Source organism: Hydractinia symbiolongicarpus, chromosome 6 (assembly GCF_029227915.1).
Source record: "Hydractinia symbiolongicarpus strain clone_291-10 chromosome 6, HSymV2.1, whole genome shotgun sequence".
Lineage (NCBI taxonomy): Eukaryota > Metazoa > Cnidaria > Hydrozoa > Anthoathecata > Hydractiniidae > Hydractinia > Hydractinia symbiolongicarpus.
Window position 1 is genome coordinate 24,457,678 of NC_079880.1, and position 15,835 is coordinate 24,473,512.

Sequence of the window (15,835 nt, forward strand, 5' to 3'; positions counted from 1 at the left end):
TAGCTATAGGTGTTGACGATTGCATGATAACCGTTCGTCAGAATTTGCCCTGGTAATAAAAAATGCAGGTGTTGGATGTAAGCATCAGAATTTAAAACGTCTCAAACAAATAACAAATGTATATACATGTTCAAAAAGTTTCCCGATATATATATTTATATTGCAATAATTTCCGTTTCTGTAACTTGAGCCGTACTGGTGTATGCTCACTGGCAGGGTTAAAAAAATTTATTTCCTGACCTGTGTACAATATAGCTACAATCGTCCACAAAAATATGGCTTTCCATTCCCCCTCAATGTTGAAAACTACTGCCCTTTGTGGCTGACCAACGTAAACGATTACACGTGACATACCTTTACATAAACATTGATCATCAGTGGGGACCGAACGTACTATTTGCAGAATATGTGACTATAGCTAGCTATGTTTTTTTGCTGACTTTTCTAAACTTTTTGGTTCTTGGTTTTTCATATATAAAACTGTCAGAGCCAACAAATTTTGTGTTGCTGACTTTTCTAAAATAGTAATGTCGCGCCATAGATTAGTGGTTATAGCTCTCGTACTCTGTGCGGGAGACCGGGGTTCGATTCCTCTTGACGGCGATTCAACATGGGCGAGTGAATGTTACCATACCCCCGGGTTAACCCAAGCCATGTGAGGGAAATTGGGAAGATGGCACACTGTGTGGGCCGTTGGATGTTGCCGGGAGTTGTCTAGTAGAGCGCGGGCCCTAATTGGGTCTGCGTAGCTCAAAATGAGCATTAAATACTCTAGGACTCTCCATCAAGCCATGGCCCCTCCTGGAAATAATAGACAGGGTATATCCCTCGATATTTGTGAGGCTAGTCATGTAAAATATGCACATCTATCTATCTATATCTATCTATCTATCTAAACTTTTTGGTTTTTGATATATAAAATTGTCAGGGCCAACAATTTTGTGCACAATTGTAGCTAGAAACAAGCTATGTGATGGGACAAAATATAATTATTGTGTAGTACATGTATAGCTATATTGGTAGTTTTATCCCAGCTAAGTGGTTAATTTTATGCTAGTCTTTTTGCTAGCTATATAAAGGCACTTGTTGCTCTTTTTATGCTAGCTAGCTATTACTCTTTTAAAGTTAGCTAGCTATACACTATATCCTATCTAAGGCTAAGAAGGGGTTCATTACATGTAAAAAAAAAATAGTGATATACTAGCTAGCTAAACATACCCTTTCTTCGTTTCTTGAAAATGACCTTATATATATATACAATATACAAATTACGCTAGGCCATCTTTAAATAAACAAAAGCACTCCCTCGTTGTGTCAATAAAAAAACACCTTGTCTCGCTTAATTTAGCAATTATATAAGAGAATGACCGGATTAAAGTACTGGGCAACCCAGTCCAAAAAAAAAGTGGCACGAAAATTCAATGATTTTGATGTATAGTGGGGGCGGAAATCCTATACACTCTCCTCCGTCCCTTATATTTGGCTTATTTAATGAGGAAATGGGCTCCGCTACGCTCCGGGCGCTGACGCGCCCTCCGCTTCTCTCCGCAAAAAAATACTCACCCAAGTCCGCGACTTAATGGTGATAAAATGGCGAGAAGTCACAAAGTTCGTGACATTATTCTGCTTAGTAAGACTAAAAATAATATTAAATAATACTCTCTAATGCTACAAAACCTGCTTTGAAAATATTACGTTCAAAACTCTTACTATGTAAACTTGACTACATTTTTAGTGGAAAGCCCTGTTGGCTTTGACAATTGCGTGTATAAACGTCAGTTATTGGAGGGAAATGTCACATGGGAATACAAGCTCTGTTATTGAATGCTATTTAGTAGTATTGTTTACAGTTTTTATGTTTACTTTTTTCCTTAGCAAAAAATTTTAGCGCTAAAAGCTACTACACGCACAAAGAATACTACGAATTACACTTAGCTTCTAAAAAACATCAAAATAAAAGACAATACTATGGAACATATCAACTGGACAAAATGTTTTGTAATCACAATGTACGTGTTGAGTTGGCGGTTTATTCAACTAAGTTTACACCATTCAACAAAGCTTTGACATATTAGGAAAGAAAATTTAAACTCGCTCTTGCCAACTTTTGAACGGGCCCTACTGATAGCCTTTTCTGGTTCCACGCAAACATTACCATCATAGACAATCTTTGAAAGCTTCCTAGGAAGGTCGATGACTACTTCCACTATCCCTTCAATGTTGTGTCTTCGAATCACACGTATTTTGCTTTCGTCGTCTTCATAACTCACAAACAATGCATGACATGCCATGTGCCAAAAATCTCTTGGCATAACAATCTGATCTCCAGGTTGAAGACTTAATGGATTGAATTCAACCATTCTGTTATCATATTTAATACCCTCGGTTATGAATTTGCCTATATTATCACCAATGTAATGACCAAGAGGTTTTGCAATAATAAATGGTACTAGGGTTGCACCATAAAAGCCTATGAATGCGGTAGCAAACGCTGAGCCAAAAACTGCAGATGCAATAGCGTCGCCACCAAAAGCAGCAGCAGCACTCAAGCCTACAGTGGAAACTCCCTCACTTACACGGATTGCTGTGGAGTGAATGTACTCTTTATAGGATGCATCTCCATTTTGTCTCTGGCTGTTTAACTTAAATAGGTCAGATGACATATGAATTCCTTCAGCTGCAACAATCAGACCTGCACCAACCGCACGTGAACCTTTGAGGAATTGCTCTCCGGTTTCTGCAGAAAAAATGTTTTTAACACCTGGAGCGGCACCAGCTTCTGCACCGGTCATTCCGGCCACTTTTTTTCCAACTAAATTTAACATGTAAGACATCTGACATCTTTTTGAAACACCAGTTCTGTAGTCAACAGAATCTTCACAAATGTCATGATTTTCTTCATCATCAACACGATACAACCGATCTTTTCGAGATACAGGTTTCCTTTTTTTATTTACTTGAAATTTCCCGTTTTCTGCTTTACTCAAATGAATGGCCTAATACATAAGAAAATAATTTAACTGTTAATTTTTCCGTTGTTTGGGGTTGGGTTGTTCAGGTGTTTTTGTTGTTATTATAAACAAAACAATCAATGTTTACAACTGTCGTTACGATCGTTTGAAATAAATTCGATTCTTAAATTTGAAAACGCTGCATTGTTAAGTTTTTTATATTTCTCTTTTAACCATTGATTTCTTATATGTTGAGTTATATGCTGTATGCAATAGACTAAATAGCTGATTTGTTATGACTGTACATTGTGGAAATTTTGTGATAACCTTTTTTGTACGACTTAACGAAATATGTTAGATTTTTTTAATGTCTGGTATATTATTTTCCCTAGCGTACTTCTGGAATTGCAAAGCAAGCATATAGCTTTAGTAGATTTAGCTTTTTACATAACCGTTGTTAGACACCTTTGATTTTGTTGGATATTTTGCATCTTGCTTCTTTGATTTTATTTTTTTTTTTACATAATAGAATAATGCAGATTGTGAGTTTTAAAAATTTTTACTTTGTTGATTACATAATAATTACTTTGTTGTATGTTTTTGTTTGGTATCCCTTACATACATTCAATAAACAATTCAGTGGATTCTTTCACGGAAATTCATCTAGTCTTATATATTAATTCCATTGCGTGAGTGTGCATGTGAGTGGTAAAGACAATAAGCAGCATGCTAAAAGAATCGCTTTTGTTGATTTTGAATTATTAAACATAACCACATTTAGTGTAAACTTTTGTGTGCATGGCTATATTCAATACACCTAAAGAGCTACTTTGATGATTTCGATCTTTATTCTCTGCACGCTGGTCTTTCGTTTTGTTTTCTGACATTTAATATTTACATTTTATATAAATTTTTGGGGACAGGGTGGAACAAAATACCTGATCTTAATTGTTTTTAATTTACAGGCTGTGGCTTGTGAAACTTGGAAGACAATGACATGAAATATACTGAAAGAACTGATTTTTGTTGTTTTAGATGTTATAACTGAAACTTTTTGACATTTTATATGTTCATTTTGTGAGGAAGGACCATACAAAAGAAGAATTAGATTTTGCGCCTTGCAGCCTGTGTTTTTCTATATTTTGTATAAACTCTTACCAGGTAAGAAATCGTGGTCTGTTAAAAGTTTGTGTAAGATTAAATGAGTAAGGGCACCATGCAAAAAGTCAAAAGAACTGATTTTGAATTAGAATTACTCTATACAACTATTTTATTTTTACATTTTGTGTAAGCTTTTGTGGGAAAAGACTGTGTAGAATATCACCAAAATAACTGATTTCTGTTGTAAACTGTTTTTTGTTGTTAACATTTTGGATCAAAAATTGTTTTAGAGGCATATGCAATATATAAACAACCAAAATAATAAAATTTTGTGGAAGACCATCAGTATGCAACACACCAAAATAACAGAATTTATAATTTGTATTTTATGTCATTAAAATAAAATAGCCTGTTAGATTGGTTGTTGTTGTTGTTTTTACATTTCAAACTGTGTTTCTTTCGGATTTCCAAATTTTTTTGGGTTTATTAGTTTCACACAACAAAGTTGTTATTTTTTTTATACATTTTATGTAAACTTACGTAACAAAATACTGTGTGAGATTTAAAATTTTGTGCAAGTTTTTATGGGTGGTAAAAACAGCATGCAAGTTACTGAAAAATTTCGGATTTACAAACCGTTCTTTTTGACATTTTGGTAAAGTTTGGGGAGGAAGGGCTGTATTCAATATATCGAAAATCATTTTGTGCACTATAAAAAATTTATCCTTGAAATCCATTTTTAAGATAAAAATTGCACTTAATTGCATTTAAGTGTTGCTAACAGTTGTTTTTTTAACATTTTGTGTCAACTGTTAATTTCTGCATTGTCAGAGCAATGTCACACATATATATTGCAGTTGTTGGATACCTTTAATTTTGTTGGTCACTGACTTGATAAAGATGTGAAATACATTCGAAATATTGTCGCAGATGTGTTTTCATTTAACGTATAAATATTATGCTCATCACAAAACGGATCTAATTATTGCGCATTTTAAACATGGCTAGGGTTGCATTTTTCTTATGATAATCTTTTATTCTCACACAATTTTAGACCCATTATGTAGAAAAGATTCAAAAAGTGTTCTCATAATTTCTAAATTCATGATTATTCGTTATTAAGTTTAAATGGTTTTTTGAGCCTACATATCTAAGTTTTATTAATTTTCTTTAAACAATCAAAAAATGTTTAAATCCAATAATCTCTAGTGAACTGCTGTCTTGAACATTCTTTCAAGACAGCCTTCGTATTGTCTGTTACCGTGTAGAAAATCTTTCGCATTGTCTGTTACCGTGTAGAACATCTTTCGCATTGTCTGTTACCCATACTTCATCCAGTTTTTAAGATTTTAAACTTGATTTTAGTCTTTTAAAAACCCTGAATTTTACCATTTTCTTCTATTTAATTTGCGAGAATTACAGTTAAATTGCTATTGCACAAAAATTAATCCGCTTGAAAATTTCAATAAAAATTTGCTATATATATATAAAATGTTTTCATTCTTAATATTACTTTTTCGGGTAGGCCAATGAGATAGACAACATGGCTAGGCCATGGCCTATAGGATTATAGGCCATGGCCTAGCCATATAACACTATACATGCATGTGTTTTTACACACATGAAAATTTAAAAGCAAGCTCGGGCATGGTCAACAAAATTTCATTTTTGGCAAATAAGGTAACCCAAGGATAATCAACATTTGTATTTCCGTAACACAACTTTTTTCTTGCACACAAACAGACAGACGGAATATGACTCTTATTAAGGAGATATATTATATATTATATATCTCCTCATATTGTATATGTATATACCTCAAACCTGCTATTTTCTGCATTAACTTTGTATGGTCTTTTGAAAGCAAAATGATCCCCTCTTTTCAACAGGGACAGGTCCCTAATTTCTGTTCTTGAACGTGGGGCAAGATCAGGTTGCACCTTGATTGGTTTTGAATGATGTTTTCGTAACATGTACTGCCCCAACATCCAGGTGTTTTCTTCATCAACTTCTGTGTCAGAGTCAGCTGTCAACCACTCCTGGTTGCAATTCAAACACAAGATTCCAAGAAACTGGTTATCATCAGGAAATATATAATGACGTATCTTCAGTGGGTCATCATTGCCACAAGGGCACTTCCCAGATAGAGTTGAATAAGCCATTTCTAGTGAACATAAACATATATACCCATACAATTTGGTATAATAATATCCATCTAAAATATTGGTAAAGTACAAAAAAGTATTTTTATTTTCAGTCAGTGAAAACATTTTGTTGGATTTTTCAAAAGAAAGTCTTCGTTTCGTTCTGACATGTTTGTTAGTTAGCAAAAGAAAACTGAAAAAGGATAACAGTTCTCCAAGAAAATCTGTTCAATTAGATGCAGAAAGTAAAATTACCTGCAAGTTTTACAGCCAATTTTCAACACTTTTTGCTTTGTTGATCGCTTGCTGTCTACTTTTGATTTAAAGCGTCTCCCCTAGAAAGTTTCCCCTAGAAAGTTTCCCTACAATATGGGAAACTCCCGTCGTCTTCAATTGCGTCATCGACTTACTCATGATCATAATTGCGCAATTGTCGCTATGCTACATTTTTTTTGTAAACAATTGATATTTTGCACTTCGCCCAGAACATTTCGTACAAATTTTAGCGACCATTTAATTTTGCAATGAACCAAATTGATTATTTTTGGCGAGCATTTAATTTGGCGATGGCAGAAATATCTTAAATTTGGCGTGCATTTAATTTACGAAGCAAGGAAAGATTTTCTTTCATTTTTTGCATTTTTTTAAGATAAAAAAAAAAATGCAAAAAATGTTCTATATTCAAACAAAAAAAAGAAATGTTAAATTTAGCCTACTTTTCTTTTTCACATTTTTTTGTCTGTAAAAGAGTTGAATTTCGCCAAAAAAAAAAAAAAAAAAGGCGAGCATTCATTTTGACGATGGATGAAAAAAATTACATTTGATGAGCATTTAATTTTTAGCGACATGACTGGTTACTTCGGCTTATATGATTGCAACATAATCATGCATGACTTGTCATATGTGTCAAGAATAACACAACGTGCTGTTACTGGAAAGTTCTAAATGTACATGACTGCAATTAAGGGCTTAATCACAACAAGAGGTTTAAACCTCCTTCACCACAACAACAAAACAGGTTGTCATCGCATATATTCCACCATCACACACTTTTTTAGGAGGGGTGCTCTAATTTGACAAAACCTTTAGCCAACAACGTAAAATGCTTGAATTTTAGAAATATATATCTTGTTTTTTGAAATTGGCTAAAATTCACACCAAAAAAAGCAATTCCCTGCATCACGGCACGTCGCCACATGACATTAACGATGTATTTTTCATACTAATATTTTCGCATACAAGAAAAGACAACATGTGATGATGTCACAATAGGATTTAAATATGCTCATGTCGCAAAACCTGAGAAAGTTTTGAACTTGAACTTGATCCAAACTTGCCACACAGCGTCATTTTGCAGTTACCATATATGGTCAAAACGCGTCTTTTTGCGGCTACCCGATATGGGCAAACAGCGTCTGACGCAGAAAGGGTTTTTTCAGGTGTGAATTTATTAGTTAAGATTGTCGTGTTTCAGCATTTTTACGTTTTTAAAAACCTTGACATCATTTATGACATCATGGATGATACAACATGTCATTGTTAATCAAAAATGTGCATAAAATTACTTTGTAAACAACGAACCGCGTCAACTGGACAGTTTTCCAACATAAACATTGTAATACACAACAATTTTCAATTATCACATGACTTTTATGAAAAACACCGTTAACCACATGGTCCACTAAAAGCGTAATAAACAACGGTACTGAAAACATCACCTAAACAGACGTCTAAAGTAGGCTATAAATATTCTGAAAAAGTACATGTGTTTGGCAGTTTTTTTAAATTCGCAAATCAAGTATTTAAATGAAGCCGATACCAATTTATTTTAAGGCAGAGTTACCACTAAAAAAATGAGAACAAAAGTAAGGATATTAAGGAAATTAAGGAGACAATTTGACATTTTTTAAGGATATTTTGCTGCGAACGAGAATAAAAAAATAAAAAAATAAGGATAATTAAGGAGAAAAACAATTTTAGTTCTCCGTCTTTAATGTTACATACTATGTTTTATGATAAGAAAATTAAATATACAAATATACATGTAAACTTTGCCCTGAAAGATAGAAAAGATAGGACTTCAGGTAACAGAGAAATATGTCTTATTTTACTGGTGATGAACAATCCATGAACATATGCCCAAAAATGCTACGATCAGAAAAAATAAGAAATGAGAAGAAGTTAAGGAGAATAATTAAAATATTTAAGTACTTTTAAGGAGATTCTCTTTTTGTAAGGTTATTAAAGAAATTTAAGGAGTGGTCACCCTGTAAGGAGTTATTTATTTAAGAAGCAATTTCTTCAAACACGAAACTCGAATATTTGTTTGTTATTTTTCGTGATATTCTTTTGTTGAGACATGTATCTTGTCTGATAGTTTAAAGGCACGTTTTGCTCACGTACAACAACAGACAATCAGAAAAATCCGGGAAAGTGATGGTAAAGAATTTTGTTTAGTTTTCAGGGTTTTTTTCTTGTAAAATTTTGGACTTTTTTATCACAATGCTCTTTCCAGAATTATTTTTTTTTGGTAGCTGCGGGTAGTGACGAGCGTATTCGAATGAATTGAGCTAACTAGTCACAAAACATTTTAATGCATGAAATTTTCACGCTACGAATAACAAATGGGGTATTTTTATCCCATACGACATACAACAAGGTGTAATCCTGCCTACTACGAAATAGTAACGTAAAAATCCGCGTAACTTCTCAAGCCGAACAGATATTAACGTAAAAACAGCGTACTCATTTCAGCCGCACAAATTTTAACGGAATCCCTGTAACTATTTAAGTCGCACAAATATTAACGTAAATCCCCGTAACTATTTAATCAAACAAAAATTAACTTTACGAATGTTAATCCGCGTAACTATTTAATCGAACAAAAATTAACTTTACGAATGTTAATCCCCGTAACTATTTAATCGAACAAAAATTAACTTTACGAATGTTAATCCCCGTAACTATTTAATCGAACAAAAATTAACTTTACGAATGTTAATCCGCGTAACTATTTAATCGAACAAAAATTAACTTTGCGAATGTTAATCCCCGTAACTATTTAATCGAACAAAAATTAACTTTACGAATGTTAATCCGCGTAACTATTTAATCGAACAAAAATTAACTTTACGAATGTTAATCCCCGTAACTATTTAATCGAACAAAAATTAACGTTACGAATGTTAATCCTCATAACTATTTGATCGAACAAAAATTAACGTTACGAATGTTAATCCGCGTAACTATTTAATCGAACAAAAATTAACGTTACGAATGTTAATCCTCATAACTATTTGATCGAACAAAAATTAACGTTACGAATCTTAATCCGCGTAACTATTTAATCGAACAAAAATTAACTTTACGAATGTTAATCCCCGTAACTATTTAATCGAACAAAAATTAACGTTGCAAATGTTAATCCGCGTAACTATTTAATCGAACAAAAATTAACGTTGCAAATGTTAATCCGCGTAACTATTTAATCGAACAAAAATTAACGTTACGAATGTTAATCCTCATAACTATTTGATCGAACAAAAATTAACGTTACGAATCTTAATCCCCGTAACTATTTAATCGAACAAAAATTAACGTTACGAATGTTAATCCCCGTAACTATTTGATCGAACAAAAATTAACTTTACGAATGTTAATCCCCGTAACTATTTAATCGAACAAAAATTAACTTTACGAATGTTAATCCGCGTAACTATTTAATCGAACAAAAATTAACTTTACGAATGTTAATCCCCGTAACTATTTAATCGAACAAAAATTAACTTTACGAATGTTAATCCGCGTAACTATTTAATCGAACAAAAATTAACTTTGCGAATGTTAATCCCCGTAACTATTTAATCGAACAAAAATTAACTTTACGAATGTTAATCCGCGTAACTATTTAATCGAACAAAAATTAACTTTACGAATGTTAATCCCCGTAACTATTTAATCGAACAAAAATTAACGTTACGAATGTTAATCCTCATAACTATTTGATCGAACAAAAATTAACGTTACGAATGTTAATCCGCGTAACTATTTAATCGAACAAAAATTAACGTTACGAATGTTAATCCTCATAACTATTTGATCGAACAAAAATTAACGTTACGAATCTTAATCCGCGTAACTATTTAATCGAACAAAAATTAACTTTACGAATGTTAATCCCCGTAACTATTTAATCGAACAAAAATTAACGTTGCAAATGTTAATCCGCGTAACTATTTAATCGAACAAAAATTAACGTTGCAAATGTTAATCCGCGTAACTATTTAATCGAACAAAAATTAACGTTACGAATGTTAATCCTCATAACTATTTGATCGAACAAAAATTAACGTTACGAATCTTAATCCCCGTAACTATTTAATCGAACAAAAATTAACGTTACGAATGTTAATCCCCGTAACTATTTGATCGAACAAAAATTAACTTTACGAATGTTAATCCGCGTAACTATTTGATCGAACAAAAATTAACGTTACGAATGTTAATCCGCGTAACTACTTGATCGAACAAAAATTAACGTTACGAATGTTAATCCCCATAACTATTTAAGTTGCACAAATCCTAATCCAATTCATTTCAGGGTGACAGTCGTAGCATAGTGCAAATATAGAACGAAATTACGCCCGTCCTTTTTCCGTGATATTATCAAATTTGTTTAAAATACAAATGCCTGCCTATAATCGATGTAGGGCTTTTTCTACATTGGTTTTTAGCACATTCATAAAAAAAGAAACAAGAAATAACAAGAACAACGCGTTGAACAGAAAATTGTGGTCATTTTAATTTTTACATTTACATTTACGAGTAACGAAAACAATCCAAAAAGATAACAATGAAATTGTGCGTATCCTATTAAAAACTAACTAGCCTCGTTTCCAGAGCGGTTTGTCTATTCTGACAAGCAATTCATCATGCAACATTCGCAACATATATTCAAGTATATTCAAATGAAGTTGAGCGAAACTATGAGAGTCAGTATACAGAAAATGCAGCATCCAACTGAACACTTAAGAATGTTAAATGTACAAAAGCTCTTTATAATTGTTTATTTCTTTTTTCCTTCCTCTCTCATTCTTTCACCTAGTTTCGTGCTTCCGTACATTCTTTCCCACCAAGTTTTATGTGGTTGCACTTGCGCTTGACCTTCTAAAAACACAGAGAAAGCAGACACAATACTGATGTTTAGAAAAAAGAGATAAAGGTTGATCTACAACTAGACGCACAGAGAGTATTCAGATATTTGTTGTGACAAAATCAACATTTTTTGACATTTGTCGCAAAAAAATATTCTTATTTTTTCATTGCTCCCTGAATTTAATTTTGCTGCTCACACTACAAAGGATAAAAACCCGTTCTATATATTAATATCTATACATGTTGGCCAAAAATGTCCCATAAGCGTTTTTTGCAGGCTAATATTTCATTTCCAGAAGTTTCAAATTTAAAGAGTAGTAGCCAGCCTTAGCATTGGGAAAAAAACTTAGAAAGATGTATTTACGAGAGCTTACTCACCATTAGACAGTACTTCCCTATACACTTGTTTGTCTTGAAGTGAGTACGCTGTGTTATTGACACGAGGATACTATGAATGTAAAGAAAGTGGTTAAAAAGAAAAAAATTACATTGCTGTTGCACGACATTGATGTTGCAGATACAACATCAGACTTCTTTAGAAAGATGAAAAATAAAAAAATGTTCCAATTTGAGGAAGAAATCACAAATATTCGTGCGAATTTGCTTTGATAACAATTTGCAAAAATGGAATTACTAACTTTTGTGCTTAAAATAATTTTGAAATATATGCTATGCAATTGATAGTTTGCAAAGAGGACAGAACTTTAACCTATGCAACACAGAAACTATAACAGAGAATTACAAATTCTATGCTAAAGGTCAAGTACCATCAGCAAAATTCAGAAGATGCAAATAAGCCATAAAAAGGCGTACTTTTGGAAAAGAGCAGAAATTATAAAGGATGAATGAGTGCTGTGAAGAAGGTCACGGGTTTTGAGAAATATGTATCTATATATTTTTAGCATAAATTTTTTTAATTTTTTTAAAAAAAGTTAAATTAAGTTTAAAATAAAACTTAACCTGATGTTGCCCTGTTTAATTTCGAAGCTTAACAAAATAATATGTATTTTCTTTATCAAACACGTTGTAGCAAAACCTTCTGTTGTTGAGAGTTTTTTCTTTTTAAAATAAAAGCATAAAAAGCATGTGTAAAACTACAAAAAGTCTTTAAAGCAAAACTATAAATATAAATGATATTCAGGAGAGTAAAGGAAATTTTTTTATCATCTTTGTGGAGACTGCATTGCAACAAGTAAGTACTTATGTCGAAATAAAGGCAAATTAGGAAGAATTTTTCAAAATAGCATTGATTGTTTTGCGAAATTTATGACAGAAAGGAATTTCAAAATCATTACATAAAATAAAAATACATAAAGTAAAAATATAACAATTAATTTAATTACCTTGTCTCTGTAATAATTTGTACTGATTTTCATCAACGCATCGACAGTTCGTTTTGCTTCATTGTGCTAAAATTTTAAACAAATGTTAATAAACATATTAACTTTGAGCTTGAAATGCCGGTACTGGTTGCACTAGCCGCACACATAGATTAATTTTTGGTCATACTAGCTTTCTACTAGATTGTTCTTCGAAAATAATATAAATGTTAAGAAGTTTGCAGCTTTTTCGCACATGCATAAGCATTTCTGTAGGTAGAAAATATAAACACTGACGATGCAAATGATAACTATATATATTTGGGTCATCAAAAGTAGATTTATTAGAATGTTTTTTGCTAAAAAATGTTGGTACAATAGAAGAGGGACAAGCATGAAAAAAATATATTAATAGCCTAATACGGAAAGACAGATCTGACTGTATTAGGGACAAAAGTATATCACAGCATAGTTCAACTTCTTTAGATAAAGACTAAACAACAAAATTGCTGCTTTAGGAGCAATAGAAAAATACTAGTCGTTAGCCCGTGGAAAATCCGTGGAAAAAGACAGACAGACGCACAGACATATACAGGTACTATATAGATACATGGCAATGTTTGAAGCAGCATTTTAGCTACATCTGAGAAAAGTCCAGAAGTGTTGCAACCATTTTAATTATAAAAGAGGTTTTAGTAATAATTCCATTAGGTCTCAGTTTGCAATTAATGTGATGTTATATAACTGTGGAAAAATGACACACTACAGAGGATCTGTTTTGCCAGTAAATAACTTTTTTTTGCTAAATCTTTCTGTCGTTTTTATTACATTTATCAATAAAAGGCTGACTGGGTGCACATCGCTCCTGTGTTTTATGCTTTACAACAGGAGATTAGTTCTAAGGCTGTGGTTCTTGTTTTAAGTTTTTTTGCCAAACTAAAAATGTATAAGCAACTAACTTGGGCCATGGCAGGCATTATATAGACATTGTATAAGGTGCAGGCATTGTCAATAAAAATAACTAAGCCTATGGAAATTCAGGGCAATTCACCCCCTAAAAGATTCTCAGTCCAAGGTTCCTAATCCAGCATTTATAGTGTTAAAGTAAAATTCATAGTTTACACTTCTGTCAGTTTTTACAACAGCGCAGTTCTTACAGTTTGCTAGGAATTGTGTTAAACTCCTGTGGTCTAAGGGTAAGATTCATAAGAGATCCAGGTTCAAATCATGACAGGAGTTATAAGGACCAAGGTAATGCCTCTCTTTAAGCATAGCACTTTGGTTTCTGTGGAGATACAATTTGCACGAGCAGTAGTTGAAAATGACATGAGAAGTAAACAAATGTATATAATGATGCTAATTCTCAAATTTTAGGATACGTGCTCCTGCTATAGCATTTCTGATCATTAATTATATATCCCCCAACATATATAAACTTTTATTTTATAAATTAACAATCACTTATGTGTCTTCCTTAAAGAAACTTTTAACAAGTCTTCTGTAAAAAAATGCACTCAAAATATCTTTTTTAAAGAAACAGTATCTTTACAAAAAAACAGCACTCTAAGTGTTCTGTCTCTTATGAAAAAACTTTACAAAAACAAGGCACTACGTATATATTTCTACAAATAACTAGCAATCTTACTCTAACATTTCCTATCAAAAAAATGGTTTACATTTTCTTATGAAAAAAATGGTACTTCAAGTATATCTATCTCTTTAAAAAAATGCATTACTCTAAGTCCACCATCTGTTACGACATTTTAAGCTATCTGTACCATCCCTTTAAGCATTTTTCACCTAAAGGGGCACGAAGCGATTTGAACGGCGAATTCGACGGCGATTTGTATCTGAGCATGAGCAGTTTTGTTTGTTTTAATTTTGCATCGAAATATTTGCTTCGCTGAAAAGTAGAAACGGTTCCTACTTTTTCCCAGCTAAAGGTTTCGCTGCTAGTGTTTGACCAATCAAAACACGGTTAACTAATGTAAACAACGAATTTGGCGCCTAATTTATTTTTGTCGTGAAAATTAAAAAGCAAATTCGCAGTCGAATTCGCCGTTTAATTTGCTTCATGAAAATCCCCCTTAAAAGTGCTGGCAGATTTTACTTATTTTTCATTCACTTACCAAATATCATATTAAGGCTGTCATTAAAAATATGTTGTGTTCGCGTCCTCTGACTGACCCACTTTTGGTAATAAAAACCTTAGTCGGTAAGTCAGAAAAAAAACGGAAAAAAAATTCGCGAGATATTTTTCAAAAACAAAAAACTAATTTATCAAAATTGACAAAAACTCGCGAAAATTTCTTAACATATTAACTTAATAAACATTAAGAAGTTTGCAGTTTTTTGCACATGCATAAGCATTTCTATAGGTAGAAAATATAAACAACAGACCACAGTAATCAAAGAAATTCAACCATAAAAAGAAATAATCGCCTAAAATAAAGAACTTTTTTAGGAAGAACTAGAAGAATCTTGGATCTTATTTTATTTAAAAAAAAATTAATGTTAAGTTCTATGTCATGCAGAAAATGGTCTATACAAGATATGGCTATATATGAATTTTACAGTGTGCCAGGATTTACTTTCATAAACACAATGTTTTGCTAAGTAGGTAAAAGTTTTTAGCTAGCTAGCTAGCATTCACTTACGTCAACTTTCTCGTTTTTCAATCTAGTATCAAAATTTATTCTAAGATGTTCGCCGAAATCTCGACCTGATCTGGTTTTGTCAATAGGCCACTTCTCACAAACTCTAAGAAAATCTTTGTAAATTTTCCCCAAACCCTCCTTTGCAATGCCAGTCATGTTGCAAGGAAAGCAGCGTCGTCCAGATTGCGAAAACGGCCTGTTTACAACCAGGACAGCCGGATTATGTACGCATGGTACAATTATGTTTTTTTTTGCACTGGTTATGTCGTGGTGACCGGATTATGAACGCTGATATAAATGGCTGGCCAGGCAGGCTGTGATTGTCATTTTCTTCGAACTTTTGTGAATTAAACATTCTCTGGAAGATAGAACACCCCTAAAAACTAGACATGGCGAAAGAAAAAAGTCTAGACGTAATTCTTAGTATAAACTACTCTTGTAGTAAATACATTTCAACATACATAATATACTTTGAAGTAACTAAATTTCACGGAACCTAAATTATTCTT

At 32.6% G+C, this 15,835-nt stretch overlaps 2 protein-coding genes across 2 annotated transcripts; both read right to left on the reverse strand.

Annotated features, from left to right (window-relative positions):
* Positions 1-1,198: 1,198 nt before the first annotated feature.
* LOC130647755 (uncharacterized) lies at positions 1,199-6,559 on the reverse strand. Its single transcript, XM_057453714.1, has 3 exons — positions 6,452-6,559; positions 5,870-6,216; positions 1,199-2,996 (listed from the first exon to the last, which is right to left on the reverse strand). The coding sequence occupies exons 2-3, from the start codon at positions 6,212-6,214 to the stop codon at positions 2,034-2,036; spliced, it is 1,308 nt and encodes a 435-aa protein (XP_057309697.1). The 5' UTR covers positions 6,215-6,216; positions 6,452-6,559; the 3' UTR covers positions 1,199-2,033.
* A 4,413-nt stretch (positions 6,560-10,972) lies between these two features.
* On the reverse strand, positions 10,973-15,541 carry LOC130647756 (ubiquinol-cytochrome-c reductase complex assembly factor 2-like). The gene is made up of 4 exons (XM_057453715.1): positions 15,327-15,541; positions 12,694-12,759; positions 11,729-11,798; positions 10,973-11,362 (listed from the first exon to the last, which is right to left on the reverse strand). The coding sequence occupies exons 1-4, from the start codon at positions 15,480-15,482 to the stop codon at positions 11,262-11,264; spliced, it is 393 nt and encodes a 130-aa protein (XP_057309698.1). The 5' UTR covers positions 15,483-15,541; the 3' UTR covers positions 10,973-11,261.
* Positions 15,542-15,835: the final 294 nt, after the last annotated feature.